The sequence below is a fragment of the Manduca sexta genome, chromosome 12 (assembly GCF_014839805.1).
Source record: "Manduca sexta isolate Smith_Timp_Sample1 chromosome 12, JHU_Msex_v1.0, whole genome shotgun sequence".
NCBI classification, from domain to species: Eukaryota; Metazoa; Arthropoda; class Insecta; order Lepidoptera; family Sphingidae; genus Manduca; species Manduca sexta.
Genome location: NC_051126.1, coordinates 4,442,422 through 4,462,639, shown reverse-complemented (window position 1 = coordinate 4,462,639; position 20,218 = coordinate 4,442,422). Strand labels below are relative to the sequence as shown.

At 34.6% G+C, this 20,218-nt stretch overlaps 2 protein-coding genes across 3 annotated transcripts; one reads left to right on the top strand and one right to left on the bottom strand.

Annotated features, from left to right (window-relative positions):
• Window positions 1–13: 13 nt before the first annotated feature.
• LOC115452129 lies at window positions 14–10,286 on the bottom strand. Of its 2 annotated transcripts, none has more exons than XM_030180588.2 (11): window positions 10,190–10,286; window positions 9,273–9,477; window positions 6,111–6,231; window positions 4,953–5,156; window positions 4,346–4,447; window positions 3,661–3,816; window positions 3,168–3,335; window positions 2,713–2,919; window positions 2,050–2,181; window positions 676–803; window positions 14–199 (listed from the first exon to the last, which is right to left on the bottom strand). In XM_030180588.2, the coding sequence occupies exons 1-11, from the start codon at window positions 10,242–10,244 to the stop codon at window positions 52–54; spliced, it is 1,626 nt and encodes a 541-aa protein (XP_030036448.1). In that variant the 5' UTR covers window positions 10,245–10,286; the 3' UTR covers window positions 14–51. The 2 variants fall into 2 exon arrangements, with proteins under 2 accessions (XP_030036448.1, XP_030036447.1); XM_030180587.2 differs by having other exon boundaries at window positions 10,045–10,229.
• On the top strand, window positions 10,216–19,563 carry LOC115452135 (neprilysin-4-like). Its single transcript, XM_037437857.1, has 13 exons — window positions 10,216–10,750; window positions 11,065–11,199; window positions 11,597–11,730; window positions 12,217–12,385; window positions 12,467–13,305; window positions 13,385–13,535; window positions 13,919–14,105; window positions 14,533–14,651; window positions 15,196–15,588; window positions 16,329–16,501; window positions 17,333–17,517; window positions 18,011–18,154; window positions 18,434–19,563. Exons 1-13 carry the CDS (start codon window positions 10,317–10,319, stop codon window positions 18,608–18,610), a joined length of 3,240 nt encoding a protein of 1,079 aa, XP_037293754.1. The 5' UTR covers window positions 10,216–10,316; the 3' UTR covers window positions 18,611–19,563.
• Window positions 19,564–20,218: the final 655 nt, after the last annotated feature.

Sequence of the window (20,218 nt, the reverse complement as noted above, 5' to 3'; positions counted from 1 at the left end):
GAGTAACAACATAATTGTTTGAGTTATTTAATTTTTCGAAAACGAAACACTTCAAATCGGTGATTGATGTGATGGTATTTTAAAAACAGGATAAAGACCGGAAAAGTCTCGTGTCCATAGACTATAACGCTTATTGCTTTGCTCTTTTGGAATGTGCAATACAGCATCCGAAATATTTCTTTTAGGCTTCATAGAATTACTGAAAATAAGTAATAAATAATATATTGAGGTACATATTATGTAATACGGAACACCTATTTTAATATTGAAAGATATGTATTTAAAAAAACTATTTCAAATTCCACTATATGCAGCGAGGCCCTTGCGATATAATGATTTTTGTTATAATGCACACACTCAAATAGTAAGGTATTATCACAGATTGTGACAGCGCCCGAACCCATAGTGTCATTATGGGTTTCATATTTTTCCTTAGCTTTATTAAATTTCTTTTTAATCGATAGTCAACTTAAGTACAGGTATATCAATATTAGCCAATCACGGCGCCCATATACTTAACACGCTGCGAAGGCAGTCATGCCGAAATTATTAGGAAACAGATTTATATTACACCAATACTCCGTTTTTAGCTAATCTATCTTAATTATATTCGATTCCTTCATTCCTTTTTTTTATTCCTTCTTTTTTAATTAATAATTGCAATTCTTAACTAACGTAATCGCTGGATCTTTGTACAGAGGAGGATCTAGTGGCACTTCTAGGGTTTCTTTCATCATCGGACATGGGAAGTGTACGTTGCCGAGAGACAAAATTCCTTCTTCCGCCTTCTTTTTAGCCTGCAACTATACGAAAACGATCCTGGGATAGGTTTAAATTATAATAATATTTTATAATTAAGATACATAATTCTAAACTATTGATTGGCAATACTTTTAATTTATTCGATGAAAACTTATGTTTTAAAAAGCATCTTGCATTTCTCAGTTGCAGAATTAGAAAATCCATTTATGTTATTAAAGCTCTACGACACCTTCCTAGAGACATTCTATTGATGATATACAAGGCGTTTTCACAGTCTCTGCTGTACTACTGCATTCTTGCGTGGGGTGGTGCGATCAAAACTAAATACATGGAACTCGAGAGAGCTCAGCGATCTGTTTTAAAGGTGATGTTGCGGAAACCTTTAAGATTCTCTAGTCTCTACAGACGAACTTTATTCCGAGTGTAAAGTACTGCAAGTACGCCAAATTTACATACTCAAAGCTGTTATTGCTTCACACAAAAGAGCAAATAACTCTGAGGAATTTGAACACATGTGTCAGCGCCGTATTTATTGTATTCCAACTGTCACGATACACACTGCTTTCATCAAACGACTCCCTTCCTTTTTGCTGCCTCACATCTACAATGAGGTATGTCGCCGAATACCTAACATTAAGCTGCTGCCGTTGAGCAAGTTAAAATCTAAATTAACTGAGTGGCTTCTGACACTGTCATACCAAGTAACCGAAGAATTATTAACTACTTTGGGTGACTAACACACAAGCGCACGCACACGCACGCGCTCTCTCACACACACACACACACACTTACACATACACACACACATACACAATGGTTCTTATTGTCTAACCCTGTCACTGTTTTTTCTACATTCGTATTGATCTCAACAGTTTTGGTTATGTAATTAATTTTAAGAGTTTATAGTCATATTATATTTTTCTAGATGTTAACAGCTAATTCGTGTTGTTTTACATTAGACGTTCATTCTTTATAGAGAATTGTTGTAGTTATTCTTTTTATTGTTATTTGTTTTCTTTTTTGTAACTTTGAGACTTCGAACTAGAGTCTGACAAATTTAATTATTGTTACTGGTTTGTAAAGGATACGCGATACAAGTTCTAAACTTAATGCGCATCTTAACGCAGTTGTAATAACCCACATAATGTAAGTGCTATGATTTGTAAAATAAATAAATAAAATAAAATAGTAATATGGGTAAACCATGCGGCACGAAGTACTAGACAAAATGTTACATTTATTTCTAAGGAGTGACCATTCATAATAGCGGTAGTAATGAGTGCTTACATTTTGCTCTGGATCTTTCTTCACCCGACTCAGTATGTTCTCACACCATTTCCAAATATTTTCATCAGCAGCACCACGTCGCTCTAATCTTTCTGATAACTCGGACATATTGCGTATTGGTGTTTGGTGAACCTCGAAATTGAAATAAACATGATGCATAAGGACACAGACGATCAGGATTCAACAGCGATACATACATTACAATAAGCAACTTATTCTACAATTCTCATGAATCCACACCTTTAGTGAATATAATCTAAAACTACCCACGGAATAAATGGTTCTCTTTCTTCAGAAGTCAGTTATTTCTAGTTACCTTAAACGGCATGGCAATTACAGCCAATGAAAGACCAGTATTATCTATCATCATCATTTGACGTAGCAATTCATTTGCCATCAGGTTGCATAATGCCATTTCGCATCAACGAAGATATGTGATCACCGCTTTTGAATATATATATATATATATATATTGCCAGCGGATTTCCTTTTTGATCGATTTCAATAAACATTTCCTATCACGAACATCGGATGTCCAGAATGAACCAATCGAAATAAGAAACTGATTACCGAAGCGAATGTAGTGGCTGGATCGTTTGTTACAATTAGCCGTAAATAGTCAGCATCTAATGTATGTTTTGACCAACGACAATAATTACTTACAATACCAGGCTTAGACAACTTTTCTTTCAAGAAATTCCTCAAAGAGTACGCGCCACCAGATTTCTCACTTGCTTTCGTGCTTGGCAGTGGTTGCTTTGCTTTGATTGAGGGAACAGTGCTCATAATACCTTGGGAGCTAGGTGGGGCGCCTTGCGTGTCCATGTGGGCTATCAAGTCCATACTAGTGTCGTGGCGGAGCATGTTATCCTGGGAAGAAATAATATAAGGAGACTATTTATTAATGTGAGTTATGAACCTAAAGTATGAAAACAACTCGTGTTACTTTATGGTATAGTAGAGTACTTCATTTGGCAGACCGCGATTCGTCTTCCAGGTGTTTAAACAAGTTTACGTCAAGTTACTATACTCACTTCCAATGGTACCTATTATTAAAGTCCAATAAAGGCAGAAGAAAAAAGATGCATGTACCTATACCTATATAATAAGTTACTTACGTGTAATTTCTCAAAATCGATGGCGATTTTGGCTCGTACAGCGAGCTCGGCTCGAAACTCATCAACGAGATAAGCCCAGTACTTATTGACGCGAGCGTAGTCTCCAAGTTGAGCGCGAGGTAGGTACGACAAAATCCGCTTACCTATTGACGATGGTAGCAGTTGAACCTGTAAATTGTATTCCCATAACTGATAACATAAAAAGGAACCCAAATAAAAACACCAATTTCATAATTTATATTGCAGTGACATGAGATACTTCTCAACAATGAGAACTACTGTTCTTACATTTATAGATTGGCCATAGATTCATATTATCTTTTAAATCTATGACGAGAATGTTCTTAGTAGTAGTAGTACTTTCATAACGATGGCACTATCATAATCCATATTTTACTACATTATTCAATTGGTTTAAATTACTTCCTAAATTCACATTGTTAATAGCATAAGTAGATAATTCATCTGTTTCTAATAAATCATTATCACGTACAAAATCTACTGTTTCAATCGCTTCTGGTTTCGGTCGGTTAACCTTCCAAATCTTACGTTTGGTGCCATCGTTGAAAATCATTTCGAGTTCCTCTAACTTCAAACTATCTCGCAATGATTTGATGGTCGCGTTCCATTGGGCTAGGTGGATTTCCAACTGTAACCAAATAAAAGCAGAAAATACCCTCGTTTTATCGTTTCGGTCTCTTTTATACTTAACTAAATGTTAAAAGTTAACTTTGCACATCGAACATAGACTGGGCTATTTTATATTTCATAAGTAGTAAGACATAAAATAAACTTCATAATAAATATTTTATTTAACTGTAATTAACAAGGATAGATTATTGAAATCTTATTTTACTTCTTACTTTCTTACATATTGTATAAATAGGAAAGTTTGGCAAATTGTTAGAATCTTTGTATGTTTGGATGTTTGTTACAAGGAAACGCAGAAACATCTTAATGGATTTGATGAAGTTTGGCATACAAGTAGACCATATCCTGGCTACTTTTTATCCCGGTAATTTGTACCCATAGGTTTAAATATATGGTACATGTGTCGTAGAATGGTGTTATGAATCGTTACAGTGATTCTGGGACTTTTGTAGTGGGAAAGACTTTTAATGCGGGCAAAGCCACGAGCAACACATGTCAGTCAAAAATATTATAATATTTATACAAACCTCCTTTTGCGCTTGGCCAGGCGGCGGGACCGCTTTTCCAGGATCAGCTGTCGACATTATTCCAGAAGTCTTTCCCCGGGCCGCATGAGTATCCTTTTTAATCTATCATATGTTTAAAACAATTGTAATAGCCAGTTGTTTTATCAAAATCTTAATATCATTTATCAGTCGACCGTAAATGCCTTATTTCAAATCATAGAGATTTCCATTATTAGATACAGTAATAAGTATAAAACGTCATCACTACCTAGTGCGAAAACAAATAATTAAATATGATGTGCTGAATTTTCAAAGAATTCCTCTTTTGGAATTAGTTAACTAATTCTAAATAAGACGTAGGCACATCTATGGTAAATTTCGAATCTCTGGGATTTTTTATACCTTCCCAAGGCAAACAAGCTGACAGCCTACCTGATAGGAAGAGGTTATGGTTACCTATGGAAACTTTTTAAAATCATCAGTTCATAATCGTTTGAAGGACAATTTACCATAGCGCCGAGGAAACACCGGAATTATACAAAACACTATTTATAATCATGGATATAACAAGCACTGACGTATTGTAATTTCTAGAATAAAGCTTATTAAAAAAAATCTTTCGAAAGACCTTTTCTGGTGTTACTGGTTGCGCAGATTGGGACTGTTGTGTCTTTTCCGGAGGCGGGTCGTTGACAACAATACACTCCTGCAAGTTCTGGAGCTGCTGGTTGCGATACCGTTCGTATAGGATTTGCGCTCGTCTGAGCACTGCCCACATGATAGGACCACCGGATATTGTCAAGAGTTCCGATAACACCAATGCTTGAGTCTCCTGGAATGTAAAGGTAATTGATTAAAGCAAGAAGCTTATAAAGGTAATGGATTTCAGGTAGCTAGTTCATACTTTTTAAAGAGTTGAAGGAATAATGAAATTCGTGATGGATCATATCCAATTTATTAACATTTTTAATAAAATATGTTAAAACAAAAGCTGAAAATATTATTTTCTTTACTTATATAATGCGATTCTTATAAACCGATGATTCTACAAGCATAACATTCCTCGCACCTTATGCGAGCATTTGGGAATATTTTTTAAAACTTGTTCAAGCGAGTTAAAAGTAAATCTAAAAGAAGTTATTCAAATTCAAACCATTTGTTGACGCTGATTCTACTGTTTGGAGTACCTATGTAGTATGTACTTAAATAATATATCACAAAGCTAGTATGACAAACTATCTGCTCTTGAAAAAGTATCTTGACCACTAGACCTCTTATAGCCCTCCTAGAGAAGCTATATTTGGAATAAATGGGAGTACTTTGCGATCTCTAATGTAACACAGTTCGCTCCGTAGCGTTTACTGATTCTTTCAAGCATTGGTATACTTATCATTTACTATCATAGATGTTTAAGGTCACCATACGTCTTTGTCTTCCCAATATCGTTTTAATTTGCAGTAGGATTACTTAAAGTAATATTCATAAAAACGAAAGTGATTTGCCTTTTTCATTGTTTTTTTAAGATAGCTAAATAAGTAGGTGTATAATGTATATGTTTCCAGAGACACAGGCAGAAGTCGCAACGGAGGTAAAATTTAAGTAGACAGGTGCATTTTTCAAATAATATTGGTATATTTCAGTCTGACTAAGAAATCCAACCCAGAAACCATAATGTATATTTATTTAAATCTAACCAAAAAATCCCAGAAACTCATGATTTACAAGGCAGGTATGCTGCCTCCATAAATGATATTAAAAATCGTGTAACTTTTCCAAAGGGACTAACCGGGTCTAGCGTCAGGAACCAAACACGATCACTCTTCATAACTTGCGCCAACGTTGTTATGGGTAGAGCGGTCCTGTTGTGATCTATTGGTACTTGGTCGTAGCTACTCCACACATTTTGCCTATTATAAATACATAAGACATCTTTACACCTTTATACATACATACATAGCATCACGCCTTTTTCTCTGTTTAGTGATAGGCAGAGGTATAACGCACCGACATTTCATGGATTAATACCGAGCAAAAACCCGATATCACTACCTGACTCCGAGACCTCAACGCGATTGTCGTACCGTGCACACAATAAAACTACCCCATTGAGACATTCTAGTTTCGACTAATTCTTAATTGAATAAGTAGTGTTAATGAAGGTAGTATTGCTGATCAAGTAAATAACTCAAAAATAAGTTAAGATTTTAAAATGAACAGGTTGAGTTTACTCTCTAACGTATTAGCGACGGGTCCATATAACCCAATTCCTGCTTACTTCCCTTTATGTAAAATTTCTGTAGAATCTAATTCTCATCAAAACTATTTGCATGTTAGTACCTACATATATGTGGGATGTTGAAATTAAAAAATAGCGAACTTCTGAATAATTTTATTATTAATAATTACACATCTTTTTTTTTTTCTCTCTCTCTCTGGCAAGGCGCGGTTTGCGCATCTGCCAAAATTACACATCTTATTCGTCTTATTTTCTTCATACGCAGTCTGTCGCAACTTCATAGTAAAAAACAAATGTATGAAACGGGGCTAAATTTTAATGGCGACTATATTTGTCTCGCTCACTTTCTCAGTGTTCCTCACTCTCTCCACAATGTCATTCAAATCATTCTGTTTGCGCTCTGTTTCAATCAAATCTTACCGGTGGTACCATATTTTTTAGGCGAAAAAGTGTTTATTTACCATGTGTAGAACTGCAAATAGGTGTTTGAAAGTGTTTATTTGGATTTAGTTTTATGCAGGACATTTTATTTATAACAATAGCTTATAGGAAATGTGAAATATGTGGTTTGAGATCGGAGCGTAAAGATGGCATAAAACATTATTTTATTGCTAGATTTCCCCTAGATGAACTTCGGTAAGTTGGAATTTCTTTATTTAACAGATCTTTGTTTTAATTTTCATTCATAAATCTTAGTTTTTTCTCTAATAAATTAGTTTTTGAAAGTTTTGAATCAGGGAAATAGTGTTGGGAAACAGAATATTTAAATTGTCGATATTTTTACTTTCAGGTGTAAAGAATGGGTAAAAATGGCAGGAAATGAGGATCTAGCTTATTTGCCTATTGAAAAACTTCATCAATGAAAATTCGTTTGTGGAAAGCATATTAAAAATAACGATTTTAAGAAAAAAGGAACATAGCTGGAGATGTTACGTGTGACTAAATAAAAATGATAATTGTACTCACTTCTTTATTTTACCTTATACTAGATGACCGTCGTGAAAACCGCCAATGACAGTAGTATTGTCATAGCCTTTTCGTGATGACAATAAAATATATTTTATTTTCATTCTGTTGGATATTCTGGATATGCAGATTATTATCGATTTCGATATTCCTACTAACTGCACATCACTATTTCATTTTTAATCTTATGTTGGTAGCACTTTATGATGCTCGTTATTGTCGTTATGTTGCCTATGCTAACCTAGCCCTGTTTTGACGTTTCTTCCATATATATTTTTATATACAGAAGTCCCGTCTCTTCTTACGTTGTATTTGTATTCTCTTTGTTCATACGTCGTAATTTTTAACTGACAATATTCTCTGTCATTAATTTTCTTTTTTTATAACCAGCCAGTAACTCAAACAAACTAAAACCTTCTTAGATTAACTATTCCCACATAAGTATGTTGTGTCGGGTTCCCTTTAGGAAAATTTCACTGGACTGCGACCTAGCAAACAGCATTCCGAATCGGAAACAAGTTTGACTATTCATAAACACTTTATAAGGAGTATAAACTTATGCATTCCCTATAGCACTTTTGATTTCACAATCACAAGAATTTCATGCTCAGAATAATTGCTTGTTTGAGGCGTACAAAAATTCTTCAAATCATTTTATTACATAATGCAAGTCTTACTATCAATGTCATTATATTATCGATGCATGCTTATTGCTTAGTAGGTGCCTACTAATAATATTTTAAATATACGAGTTTGTAGTGGGAAGTACTTTAGAAGTTTGTGAGATATCGCTAACCTGATTTATATGAAATTTCATACATAGATAGCCAATATCCTGGTTTATCTTAATATAGTCAACTTTAATCCTAATATTTATATCTCACAATAATAAACACGTAGAGAGATTTTATACCGGGAGAATATTTTACTCGAGCAAAACCGCGAACAATACCTAGTATTTTGACAATTAAAAACTAGCGGAAAATCTAGCCAACTAATCAACATTCCTTACTGTGTCATTCAAAAAACTGTATTCAAAAATTAGCAATAATTACATTATTGTTTTGTTACAATAAGATTTCGTCCTTGTAGGAAGTATTCGTAGGCGATGCAAACTATTTTAATTACTGTGTTAATATTATGCTTAATTACGGAATTCAGTAGTTATCTAATTACTGAGTATAACTAGAATTTAAGTACTTATATTTTAGCTCCTTCTTGTCGAACCGTAAGGGTTTTCTATTCAGACACTATATTTACTAAGGCGTGTGCTCAAAGTTTAAATCAACTGCTTCATCTTTAGTATGAATTTGTTTAAACATTTTGAGGGCAAGCATTCACAACGTAGTTTTCACATTGTATAACATAACGTCTCATATCCCAGGATTGCGAGCGCAGTGGAATACCAAACGACACTTTGTAATTCAAGGTGTTGAATGGTTATTCTACTATTTATGGGCGGTCGTATTGTTTACCATCAGACGAACGGGGCAGTCGTATCGCTTACTATTAGGTGACAGCAAGCTCCTTTCGTCATTCAAAACAATGAATAAAAAAAATAAATACAATGTAGTGCCATTAATTTTCTAGATATCTACCGAAATGCTACGGCCCTCTATTACGTCCCACTTATGAAGTGATATAATTCAGCTTAACCACCTCTGTCTACTCCTTCGTATAGAAGGCGTGAGGATGTGTGATATGTTTTAATTTGCAGAAATCTTATTAAATGTTCAATCAACTCACTCGCTAACAGACATTACTGCATCCTTAGGGCGACAATTCCACAAGGATTTCAATAATAAAGAAAGAGCCCAAGCGCTCCTTACGTCTTCTAAAAGAGCAAGGACGTATCGCTTCTTATTTGCCCAGGATATGCGCACAAACCAGTATTTAGTTGCAAGTAAATGTCTGCTGAAGGAAACAGCCTCTTCGGAAGCATCTTCGTTACCTACAAATGAGTTGAAAGATGTTAAGTTTGCTTATTCTCTCCCAACTACCTTTTCCAATTCCAAGGTGGCATAGGCCCTAAAACTAAACTAGCATGTTGCAGAAACGACTTAGCTCGATATGAACACCAGCCGCAAGATGTCAAACCCTTTCTGTAGAAAAAAAAAACCCACTGTAAATATTGGCCGGTCTAGAAATAGAATCCAAAACCTCCGGTACCTTGCAATAAAACTTATAGTCTTGTTAACCGCCTCCTATCACTTCGTATTTGTTCTACTAATACTGTTTTAAAGTCTTAGTTCATTAGTATGCTTTTCTGCTTGTCCCTTTAAGGATGATTAATTAAAGTACCACTGTACATAGAACTTGTGGAACACATTCACATGACATCGTTTTCCGTACACGAAGGTTAAGATGCCTAGAAAACCTACGTTCAATTAAAATATACACAAACATGTTTACGACTTGCAGGTATATAGGTATAATTTAATTAACCCTAATTTTTTTGAATCATAATTAAATCAATTATTATAATTGCTATCCATTTCTATAATCAGTTTAAACTTACCACATGTCATATCAGACAATATCAAATCATTAATTAAATGCACTTGCTTCGTTAACTCGGCAAATGATATCGCCTTCATTGAAAAATGTGTAAATATGAAAAAATCCTATAAAAAATCACGTTAGCATCAAAATTATTTATTTACCTCCGTGCAATTTTCTTGACATTATATAATTGAGAAACAACAAGGTCAATATCATAATGAGTGCGTAGTTCGTATACGATGTTCCAGTTACGAATCTCTGTCGTCGATTTGTCAGTTAGAATCTGCCATGACGCGGGTGGAGACGCGAAGTCCACAAGCCTTATCCGTCAAGACGAGTCAAAAAAGTGCTAATTTCTGTCGATTTCTTACCGCGATCGCTTTATCTGCTTTCCTAACTGCAGTATATTTTGTTGTTAAAAAATCCGACGAATCTTTAGGCGATCCATCTGATCAATTCGTGGTGAAAAACATTCCCAAAGTCTACACTCAGCTAGAAGACATCGATCCTGAGGATAGAGAAGTATTTCAAGGATTTAAAACGTCGTTCTTGCCGCCAGAAGAAATAATCCTTGCTGGCACTAATTCAAAAGTTAAACACGAAGTTTATGAAGGAAATGTTACTAGTGATATATTGATATGGGGAGGTCTGAATAAGCACCATGGGACACCAACTAGAGTTAAACGCCTGAGTCACTTCACATTTACTTCACAAAATTATGAGTAAGTAAGCAAATAGGTTACATAATAATAATATGAAATATTATTTTAAATTTTCATACTGAAATTGAAAGTACGGATTGTGAGATCATGTTACAGTTTGCCGGTTATGTGTTCAAATTTTTAAAGTCATCATAGCTTTTTATTAAATGTTCTTGATATATTGCACTCCTAAATAGATCAGAGCTAAATTTAAGTATTTACAAGCGTGCCCTTAAAATAATACCTTAGAAAATTTTAGTTATTAAGAAAAATAATTATTATAGTTTAGATAAATTCAAACTTTGCGTTTATTTACATTAAAAAGTACGTTATAGCCAAGATGTGTCATCATATCGAAAACTCAAAGATGACGTCCGAGAAGATGTCGAAGACAATGAAAGTGAAATCGACGAGGAATATGAATCATCAGACGCCAGCGAACAGTATGACGATGATGAAAACATTGAGAGGTATTCTTTTATTTCTTAAACTTTATGTTTACTAAATAAAATTAATGGTAAAATTAAATTCGAAAATGATGAGGGATGATGAAAGAACGGAAAATTACACATGGTTAGATAAAATGCGAAAAATAAGTTCTTAACGTAACTTAATCTTAATTTTAATTTGTTTCGTACTCATGTATTATTTTCTTAGTCTAATGTTTATTTCTTTTTATTTTTATTTCACATAATAATTTTTACTGGAATGTAACTGTTGTTCAGACTGGCCGGAGTAAAAAATTATCTCCCAGGCATCCGTAAACAGCCAAACAGATTACTATTATATTTATTTACGTTTCTATTCATAATCATGTATATAAGTAAATGTTTTGGTGAAATTGCTTATTAAATGTTATTATTTAAGTATGGTGCCTGAAACCCACGTAGACCGGGGTCCCTTGGATGATGTGGTAGAGCAAGTTAGAGGACAACCAGAGCTTGAAGAAGGCGAGATGGGATCATCGGCACGACTTTACAAGCCATCGAGATTTTATACAGGTACCTATGGATAGGAACTAATATTTTCACTTTTCAGTTTTTTTTATATCACAACTCTGTATATAAATGGCAATAAAAACATTAAAGAGAAATATAATTTTAATATTATTTTAATAAGTAGGATGGTATATATACCTAAACAATAATATCATTAAGAATTAATACGAAATAGTCTTGTAAATTTTACACCATTTACTACAATAACAGCAAAGCAAAATGGCCATAATATTCTTATTGTTTCTTTAAACGTGCTAATAAAACACGACCTTTAGTTGTTAGTGTTTGTGTAGCGGCATATAACTATATTGACCAATTTATAAACTGTCCCAGCAAATTGATAGTAGTTTGCGAGTGGTAAGACGAATTATTCAATTGACCGTTGACCAAAATGAGTCAAGGTTATTGGTCCATCGATCTGTGCTCCTCCGTAATTATTTTTACAATTAGAATTCCTATTTTATTATAATTATGCCTACTTTCTTACAGGTATTCATGCGTTCTGGAAAGGTCAAGGTGACAGAGAAACAATTAGAAAAACACAAGCGAACATAATGAGGCAATACATGGACGCAGGGGCTGATCCATGCTATGACTTTTATCAGTACGCCTGCGGTAATTGGGCTGCTCTTAATCCCATACCCGCAGACAAAGCTGGGTATGATTAAAATTTATTTTATCTTCAATGGTTTTTTAAAAATAAACCATATACAATAATATATACTTATCTTGATTTCAGGTATGATACTTTTGAAATGTTACGAGAGAATCTAGATACAGTTCTCAGAGAACTATTGGAATTTAAACCGAATGAACGGATCACTAGCATATATCCAGGGAAAAATTTAGACATCCAAAACAATTTAATTAATGAAGTTAACAAAGCTTCATATAACTTTGTCCTAGATGTAATAGATACACATTCTAAAGTAATTAATGATACAGCGGGGGATGAATATCGCTATGATGTTAATGCTAAAGCTGAGAATTCAGAAATTGTAAGTCGTATTCGGCGGTACTTGGATAAAAAATCGAAAGAAATAATGAAACCTATATCGAGATTTAAAGATAAGTTTCACAAAAATAACAGACTAAAGAAAGGAAGGCTAAAGAGGGATACAAGTAATAGTTTTACAAAATATACAGGATCTAGAGACATTAATAAAAATAATGCGAAAACTCAACACACAAGATTTGGCAGAAAGTTGCAAATGTATACTAGGAGAATCAAACGTAAAAAAGAAAGAGAACCTACCGCTCGAAGAGCAGATCATAAACACATATCTCAACACGATCCTGCCAATGGTGACGCTGCATTAAAAGCTAGATTTTTATTCAAATCATGCATGAACAATGAAATCTTAGACAGACGTGGACATCAACCCTTATTAGACTTGCTAAATTTGCTAGGTGGCTGGCCCATATTGGATCCAAATTGGAATGAAACAAACTTCGACTGGCTAGAACTAATGGCGAAACTGAGACTTTACAATAACGACATACTCATTTCTGAATGGGTGGGCCCTGATATCAAAAATTCTGATGAATTTGTCATTCAGTTTGATCAAACAAGTTTAGGTAAAGATGCATATTTTAGGGGCCATTTTTTTTCGAAACCTACGTGTTGTAAGGCATATAATTACATTTATTATTGCAGGTTTACCCACAAGAGATTATTTTTTACAAGATAGTAACAAAATATATTTGGAAGCTTATAAAATATATTTGACAAAGATCGCTTTGTTACTTGGAGGGGATCCTCAACATGTTAAGACCAGTGCAGATGAATTGATTAATTTTGAAATCAAGTATGACTTTTAACCTCTGTCAATACCATATCTTAGTATAGGTAAATACTAGTTATAGTAAAACTAGCAGTAATGAAGAAAATATAATTGTAAAACAGCGAATAATTTATAGATATTGAATAATAAATTACCTACAATACCTGTATTGCAATTACGTATATTAACATAATTTTATGCGACTATAAATTCTTAGAAATCTACAGAATTTGTATGCAGTAAAGATACCAGCCGATAACAATTAAAATTTATTGTAATTGGCATAACTTAGATTACCTAAATAAACAAGTGTGTACACAAAGATATTTATCAAGATGTTTGCACCATTCTTATAAACATTTTTTATGGGTCTAAATCTAATTTATCCACATAATTTTTTTTCGCAGACTGGCGAAAATAACGTCAGCACCAGAGGACAGAAGGAACGTTTCAGAGTTGTATCGAAGGATGCCGCTGCGCAAACTCGAAGAGTTGGTCCCGAAAGTGAAATGGCGTCGATATCTCTGCGTTGTTATGAACAGAACCGTACATTCTGATGAAACTGTTGTTCTTTTTGCACTTAACTATGTGCGGGTAAGTTGTCATCATGGCCAATAGGCCTCTCTCAAATTTTAACGTTAAAGGAAAACATAAAAATGTATGATATATCTTGTCGAATAATCTATCGCTAACATATGCCATTCTCATACATAACGTCAGCGTTAACAATCGTAGGCATCTTATCTACGGCCCTATTTATTTAACCAAAAATAACATTACGACTTGAACAGTGACGTCGCTGTTTTGGTTCATTTAAAATATCATAGCTTCGAAGTCACATTGAATTTATTCCAGATTTCTGTATTTTGTACACAGCCATTAGTATACCATTTCATTTGATATTAATAGCAAAATTATTAAAACAAATACTTTAGATTCAAATGATTTACCTAATAGCAAAATTTAAATAAAAATGATTCAGACTCAAATACTCAGAAACATTTCATTTTTCAAATTGCAGCACTTAGTCCAATTGATAGAGCAAACGAAGTCGAGCACTCTATCAAATTACCTAATGTGGAGATTTGTGAGGCACAGGGTCAACAACCTAGACGACAGGTTTCAATCGGCCAAACAGCAGTGGGTATCACATGATTCCTGTATTCCTGGTAGAAATGGTCTTGATTCGCTTATAAGAGTTAACAATCCTTTCGTTTAGGTTAATTTACTTGAACACTGAACAATGAAGCGAAAAGGTCACTTTGTTCTTTAAGAATTGTATCCCTTTGAATTTATATTTATGCATTATTACCATTTCTTTATTGCTTTGAAAGACTAGACGAGATTGCCGATCGCCTGATAGTAAGCGATACGACCTATAAATAGTAGAAACAATATCCAACACCTTGAATTATAAAATATTGTTTGGTATTTCACTGCGCTCGCCATCCTGAGACATGGGATGTTAAATCTCATTATGTCCAGTAGTTACACTGGCTACAATGTCCTTCAAACCGCAATACAACTGTGACTACACACTGCTGCTTGGCAGCAGAAATAAACATTGCGGTGTTACCTACCCAGGCGGACTCTCACATATGAGACAACTACCACCAGTATACAACACCATATTTAAGGTCGCATTTAGGAACAAAATAAAAATATATTAAACCTCTCCTTACAGGTTTTATTATTTGTTATTCGGCCGCGAACAAGCCCCTCCTAGATGGAAGAACTGCATCTCCCAAGTAAACTCAAACATGGGTATGGCCTTAGGTTCGATGTTCGTCAGAAAATACTTCGATGAAATAAGCAAAAACGACACACTGTTCATGACTAGAGAAATACAACAATCTTTCAAAGAGTTACTACATCGAACTGATTGGATAGATGATAAAACAAAGAAATTAGCAGCGCACAAGATAGATGCAATGATGCTACGGATAGGTTACCCGGACTTCATATTAAATAAGAAAGAACTAGACGAACGGTACAAAGAAGTAATCATTTATCCCGATAAATATTTTGAGAATATATTGAATATATTGCAACATTTGACGAAGATGGAACAGATGCGGTTAGTATTTAACATAGTTTAAAAGGTTATGATCATATCTATCAATATTCATTCCACTATAAAATTAATAAAAATAACGGCGGCATTAACCTTTCGACAGAACTGGAAGGGATATAATTGAGCAAATAATCATGTAAATACAATCATTAAAATAATAACGACGTTTGGCACTAAATAAAACATAATATATGCTCATGTATTTATCCTGCACAGCGACTAAAGCGCTTAGTACGATATAATATATTAGTTATAAGCTTCGCTAATGTAGGTACTTATAAAGAAGTACCTAAACTTATAACTTTGTGGGTTTATAGAGGTAATCATTACAACTAATTAATAGATTATGAATATTATTCCAATTAATGAATGTGTGTTTGTTTGCTTTGTTTTGTATTTAATAGAATACCACCGTTTCACTAAAGAATATAAGCCATATTTTTACTCACACTCATGCTTTTTATACCTGAAGGGTTAGGCAAAGACGCAATTAATGCACCCACTTCCCGACGTATGTATTCCGCCCCATGATGTGATAAAGGGAAGAGCCTATCGCCTTATCGGGCACAAATTTCAGATACTGAGTAGAAATACTCAATATCACTATGTCCGACTCGGAGATTGAACCCAAAACCTCAGCACTGCAGTCGTACCTTAACACAACTACGCCACCAATCTTAGCTACATTATATTTCGACTTAAAACGTATGAATCATAGTACTCATTTTCCTATAACATTCCAGTATCGGACAACCAGTAAACAAGACGCTATGGAACACAGCGCCAGCAGTGGTGAACGCGTACTACAGCCGCAACAAGAACCAAATCATGTTCCCAGCTGGTATATTACAACCGCCGTTCTACCACAGGCATTTCCCACGCTCCCTCAACTACGGAGGAATTGGAGTTGTTATTGGTATGCAATATCTAAACTAGGTGTCAAATCGAGCGCAACGTCGGGGCGCGTTGATGCGTCAAATTGTTCACAAGGTGTACAAATGCATGCGTATTCGCGTGGATTCTTAATCGAAATCGAAAGAAAAGATCTGCACATGCTTTTTCATTTATACGAGTTTATAATATAATAATATCAGCCCTGTATTATATACTGATCCACTGTTGGGCACGGGCCTCCTCTACTACTGAGAGGGATTAGGCCTTAGTCCACCACGCTGGCCTAGTGCGGATTGGTAGACTTCACACATCCTCGAAATTCCTACAAGTTCGAAATTATACGAGTTTAATTTTTTTTTAAAGAACATTTATATTTCTAGCATAACGTCGCTGATAACTAACTCTTTGTCATTATTACGGGCGAAAATAAAATTATCTTCCATATGTTGTTTGCTGCTGCTTGTGCATACCCATGAATTGTACCATTTATGGTGTCATTTCATATGTTATGAGATAGTTATAATATTTCTTTTTAACATTGTCGATCTAAGGAATTGGTATTTTGAATGTTATCTTGATAATAAATCCCAAAATACAATAAATATAACTCAAACATTTTAGTAATTTTCAATAATATTTACATAATTATAAAACATTATCAATATCGCTTCCTTGATAGATAGTAGCACTTAATAAAATAAAATAATCAATGTGTTCAAAATTCATTGTAATATGTAAAAGGGAAAATTAGTAAAAATGTTTGAATGCTTGTTAGAAGTAAACAAAGAAAGCACTAAATGGACTTAGCTCCCGAACGGCAACACAAGTAAAACCTTATAAAAAATTATTGCAGGACATGAAATAACCCATGGCTTTGATGATAAAGGCCGACTGTTCGACTGTGATGGTAACCTGCACCGCTGGTGGTCAGATTCTGCCATTGAAGCGTTCCATCATCGAGCGCAATGTCTGATAGATCAATACGGACAATACGTTGTGCCTGAAGTGAATATGAAGTTGGACGGAGTGAATACACAGGTACAATATGTATAAAGAGGTACTTACTTAAAATTATTTAGGGACGTATGCGTATGTGACGAGTGGGTACTGTAACCGCTCTAGAATTGCATGGTGCCCACCAAAGGATTTTGGGGCAGCTACTACTGCTACTACTATACATTATTAACACGAGCAAAATTATAAAATTATAATTCATATTGTAATATTCCGTAAGAATCCCGAGGCCTGAGACTATTTCATAATGGGATTTGATGGAGCGTAAATAAAATATGTCCGGCTCGATGACAGATGCAAAAAAAGAGGCGCACTAAATTTAACTTTATTAAATAATAAAAGTAAACACAGGATACATTACACATAATATTATTTATTTACTTTAGGACACTGAATAACACTCCAATAGAAAATTATTAAGCTATTGCCGCTAATCTTGGTCTACAGATGAATTTTGCAATGTATGCTATATTGTATAAGTATAATAAAATAGCACCTATATGTGTGTGTTACCCAGGGTGAGAATATAGCCGACAATGGTGGTGTGAAGCAAGCGTTTCGCGCCTACTTACACTGGGTACAACGACACGGCACAGCTGGAGAGACCTTACCCGGACTGAACCACACGCACACGCAGTTGTTCTTCCTCAACTTTGCGCAGGTGAATATGAGTCCTAAGAAGATAAAGTTAAGTTCGCATTACTCTTAAAGCAGACGCGAAAAAACGAACGAATTACTGACCACCCATATTTTCATGATTACCTTTATTTGTAAATTCGATTTTCATTTCGATGATTTTGATTGATTCGGTCGAGGAAGCATGGATGCAAACTGGGTCTGATTACCTATACGCCTATTGCGAGTTAAGCAGTTTTACCATAAATATTTACCGAAACTCTCAATGAATTATATGCTAAGTGTGATTAACATTTTTTTCTAGGTTTGGTGTGGAGCAATGCGACCTGAAGCAATGAGAAACAAACTTAAAACGGCCGTCCATTCTCCAGGACGCTTCAGAGTTATTGGCACTTTATCAAACTCACACGATTTCGCGCGAGAGTTCAAATGCCCGCCCGGATCTCCCATGAATCCCACTGACAAATGCACTGTTTGGTGATCAAGATGACTTATTCTACTGTAAGCGAATACGTAATAAACTAAATCGAAGCAATTTCGGAAGTGGACCAACTATAAAATTTGTTCAATAGCTTGATTTTTAAAAACACGCATATTACTTACACACTTATATAAGATAGTGTTCGGTATTGAAGAGATAAGCTTTGAAGCAGTATGAACTTTAAGTAAAAGAAATATGACTTGAATTACTATACATAATTAAGTGAACATAAAAGCCTGCGCACACCGGAACGGAGAGGCAGAGGAATTCGCCACCGGTCAGCCCACATTAGTCGCTTAAATGCTGTAGTATTCCGGAAACTTACCAAGACACCACAACGAACCGCGGCATTCCACGTCACGTCGAAATATACCTCGACAGCACCTGCTGTCTGATAAACATTTTAGTTATAAGTTGCGTTTGCACGAGTATTGTTCTTGCTTGAAGTTTTAAAATGGTAAATTTTTAATATCGATTATTGCAAATAAAAAAGATGCCCATGTTAATGCTAGGGTTAAAAGATTAGTTGACACTCTATGGAAAGAAAGAAAAATGCACTGCCTCACTTCGCGGCATGACACGGCGTCCTTCGGTGTGCTGTTGCATATCGCAGTGCGCCCCGGCATTCCTTAGCGCACCTTCCAATGCCATGTCAAGAAATCCATTACGATACCACGGAATCAATTTAAACCTTTGAAATTTATTTCGTATTCCTACTAAATAAGTTTGAATGTCCTTTAGTAATAATTTTAATACTCTACCATTCAGACCCGGTGTGCATAGGCTTTAAATATATTAATTACTGAATCGGCAACGTAATCCCGAAATATTTACTAAATATTTTGTAGATCCTATTTAAAGTATAATTCAACAACAAGCTCTATTGTGATTCTTATAGTAAAATATTTAAGATGTTGTTTATAATTATTTACCGTGTTATTTTCAATAAATAATTAAATAATAACTTTTTTTATTGTATCATCTATACTGCAGTATAACGAACAAATTTCATGTGCATGCAATCGGCGTTCGAAGCTGTTTACATTACTAAATTATTGTTTATATGTATTTTTTTAAATATATATTTTTATTACATAACTACTTTCCGGTAAAAATATTAAGTGATTCGTCACTCACTTTGTGCTCATGACTTTGTTCAATAACTGATGGTCAGTGCGAATTTTGCCTCGTCTCTCGACTCACGGATGTTCTATGACCAATAGGAGCGAAGCATTTATAAAAAATGTTGAAAAAACTGGGGAAATTTATTCCTCTTGAGAGCTTCCGTTGCGTGCGCTGCGTAAACGATTAAAATTACGCAACAAACATGTATGATGTAATTGTTCGGCTTAATAAAATTCAGAAAAACTACCCAGCGGATTTCAATGAAATTTGGTATGGAGATAATTTGAGACCCTGGGATATGGCTGGATTTTTATCCCGGAAAACTTTCAAACGGGCCACACCACGAGCAAATGCTAGTTATTTATATTATGGGAGTTACGAGATAACGTCTACCGATAAGAAGCAACTTTGTTGAAGTGAATTGTAGCAAGTATCTATCTTTAACTGAGTTGTAAAAAAAAACAATTTAATAAAGAGAACAAA

What these genes read in the sequence shown, in the direction of transcription:
- LOC115452129 (XM_030180587.2), bottom strand. Translation starts at nt 10,123, where the DNA reads ATGAAGGCGATATCATTTGCCGAGTTAACGAAGCAAGTGCATTTAATT. An exon ending in ATTGTCTGATATGACATGTG is followed by an intron (nt 9,478 to 10,044) that starts GTAAGTTTAAAC and finishes ACTCATTTGTAG; the next exon opens with GTAACGAAGATGCTTCCGAA. An exon ending in TCGATTTTGAGAAATTACAC is followed by an intron (nt 2,920 to 3,167) that starts GTAAGTAACTTA and finishes ATTTCTTCCCAG; the next exon opens with GATAACATGCTCCGCCACGA.
- LOC115452135 (XM_037437857.1), top strand. Translation starts at nt 10,317, where the DNA reads ATGACGCGGGTGGAGACGCGAAGTCCACAAGCCTTATCCGTCAAGACG. An exon ending in TTGCACTTAACTATGTGCGG is followed by an intron (nt 14,106 to 14,532) that starts GTAAGTTGTCAT and finishes TTCAAATTGCAG; the next exon opens with CACTTAGTCCAATTGATAGA. An exon ending in TCTTCCTCAACTTTGCGCAG is followed by an intron (nt 18,155 to 18,433) that starts GTGAATATGAGT and finishes ATTTTTTTCTAG; the next exon opens with GTTTGGTGTGGAGCAATGCG.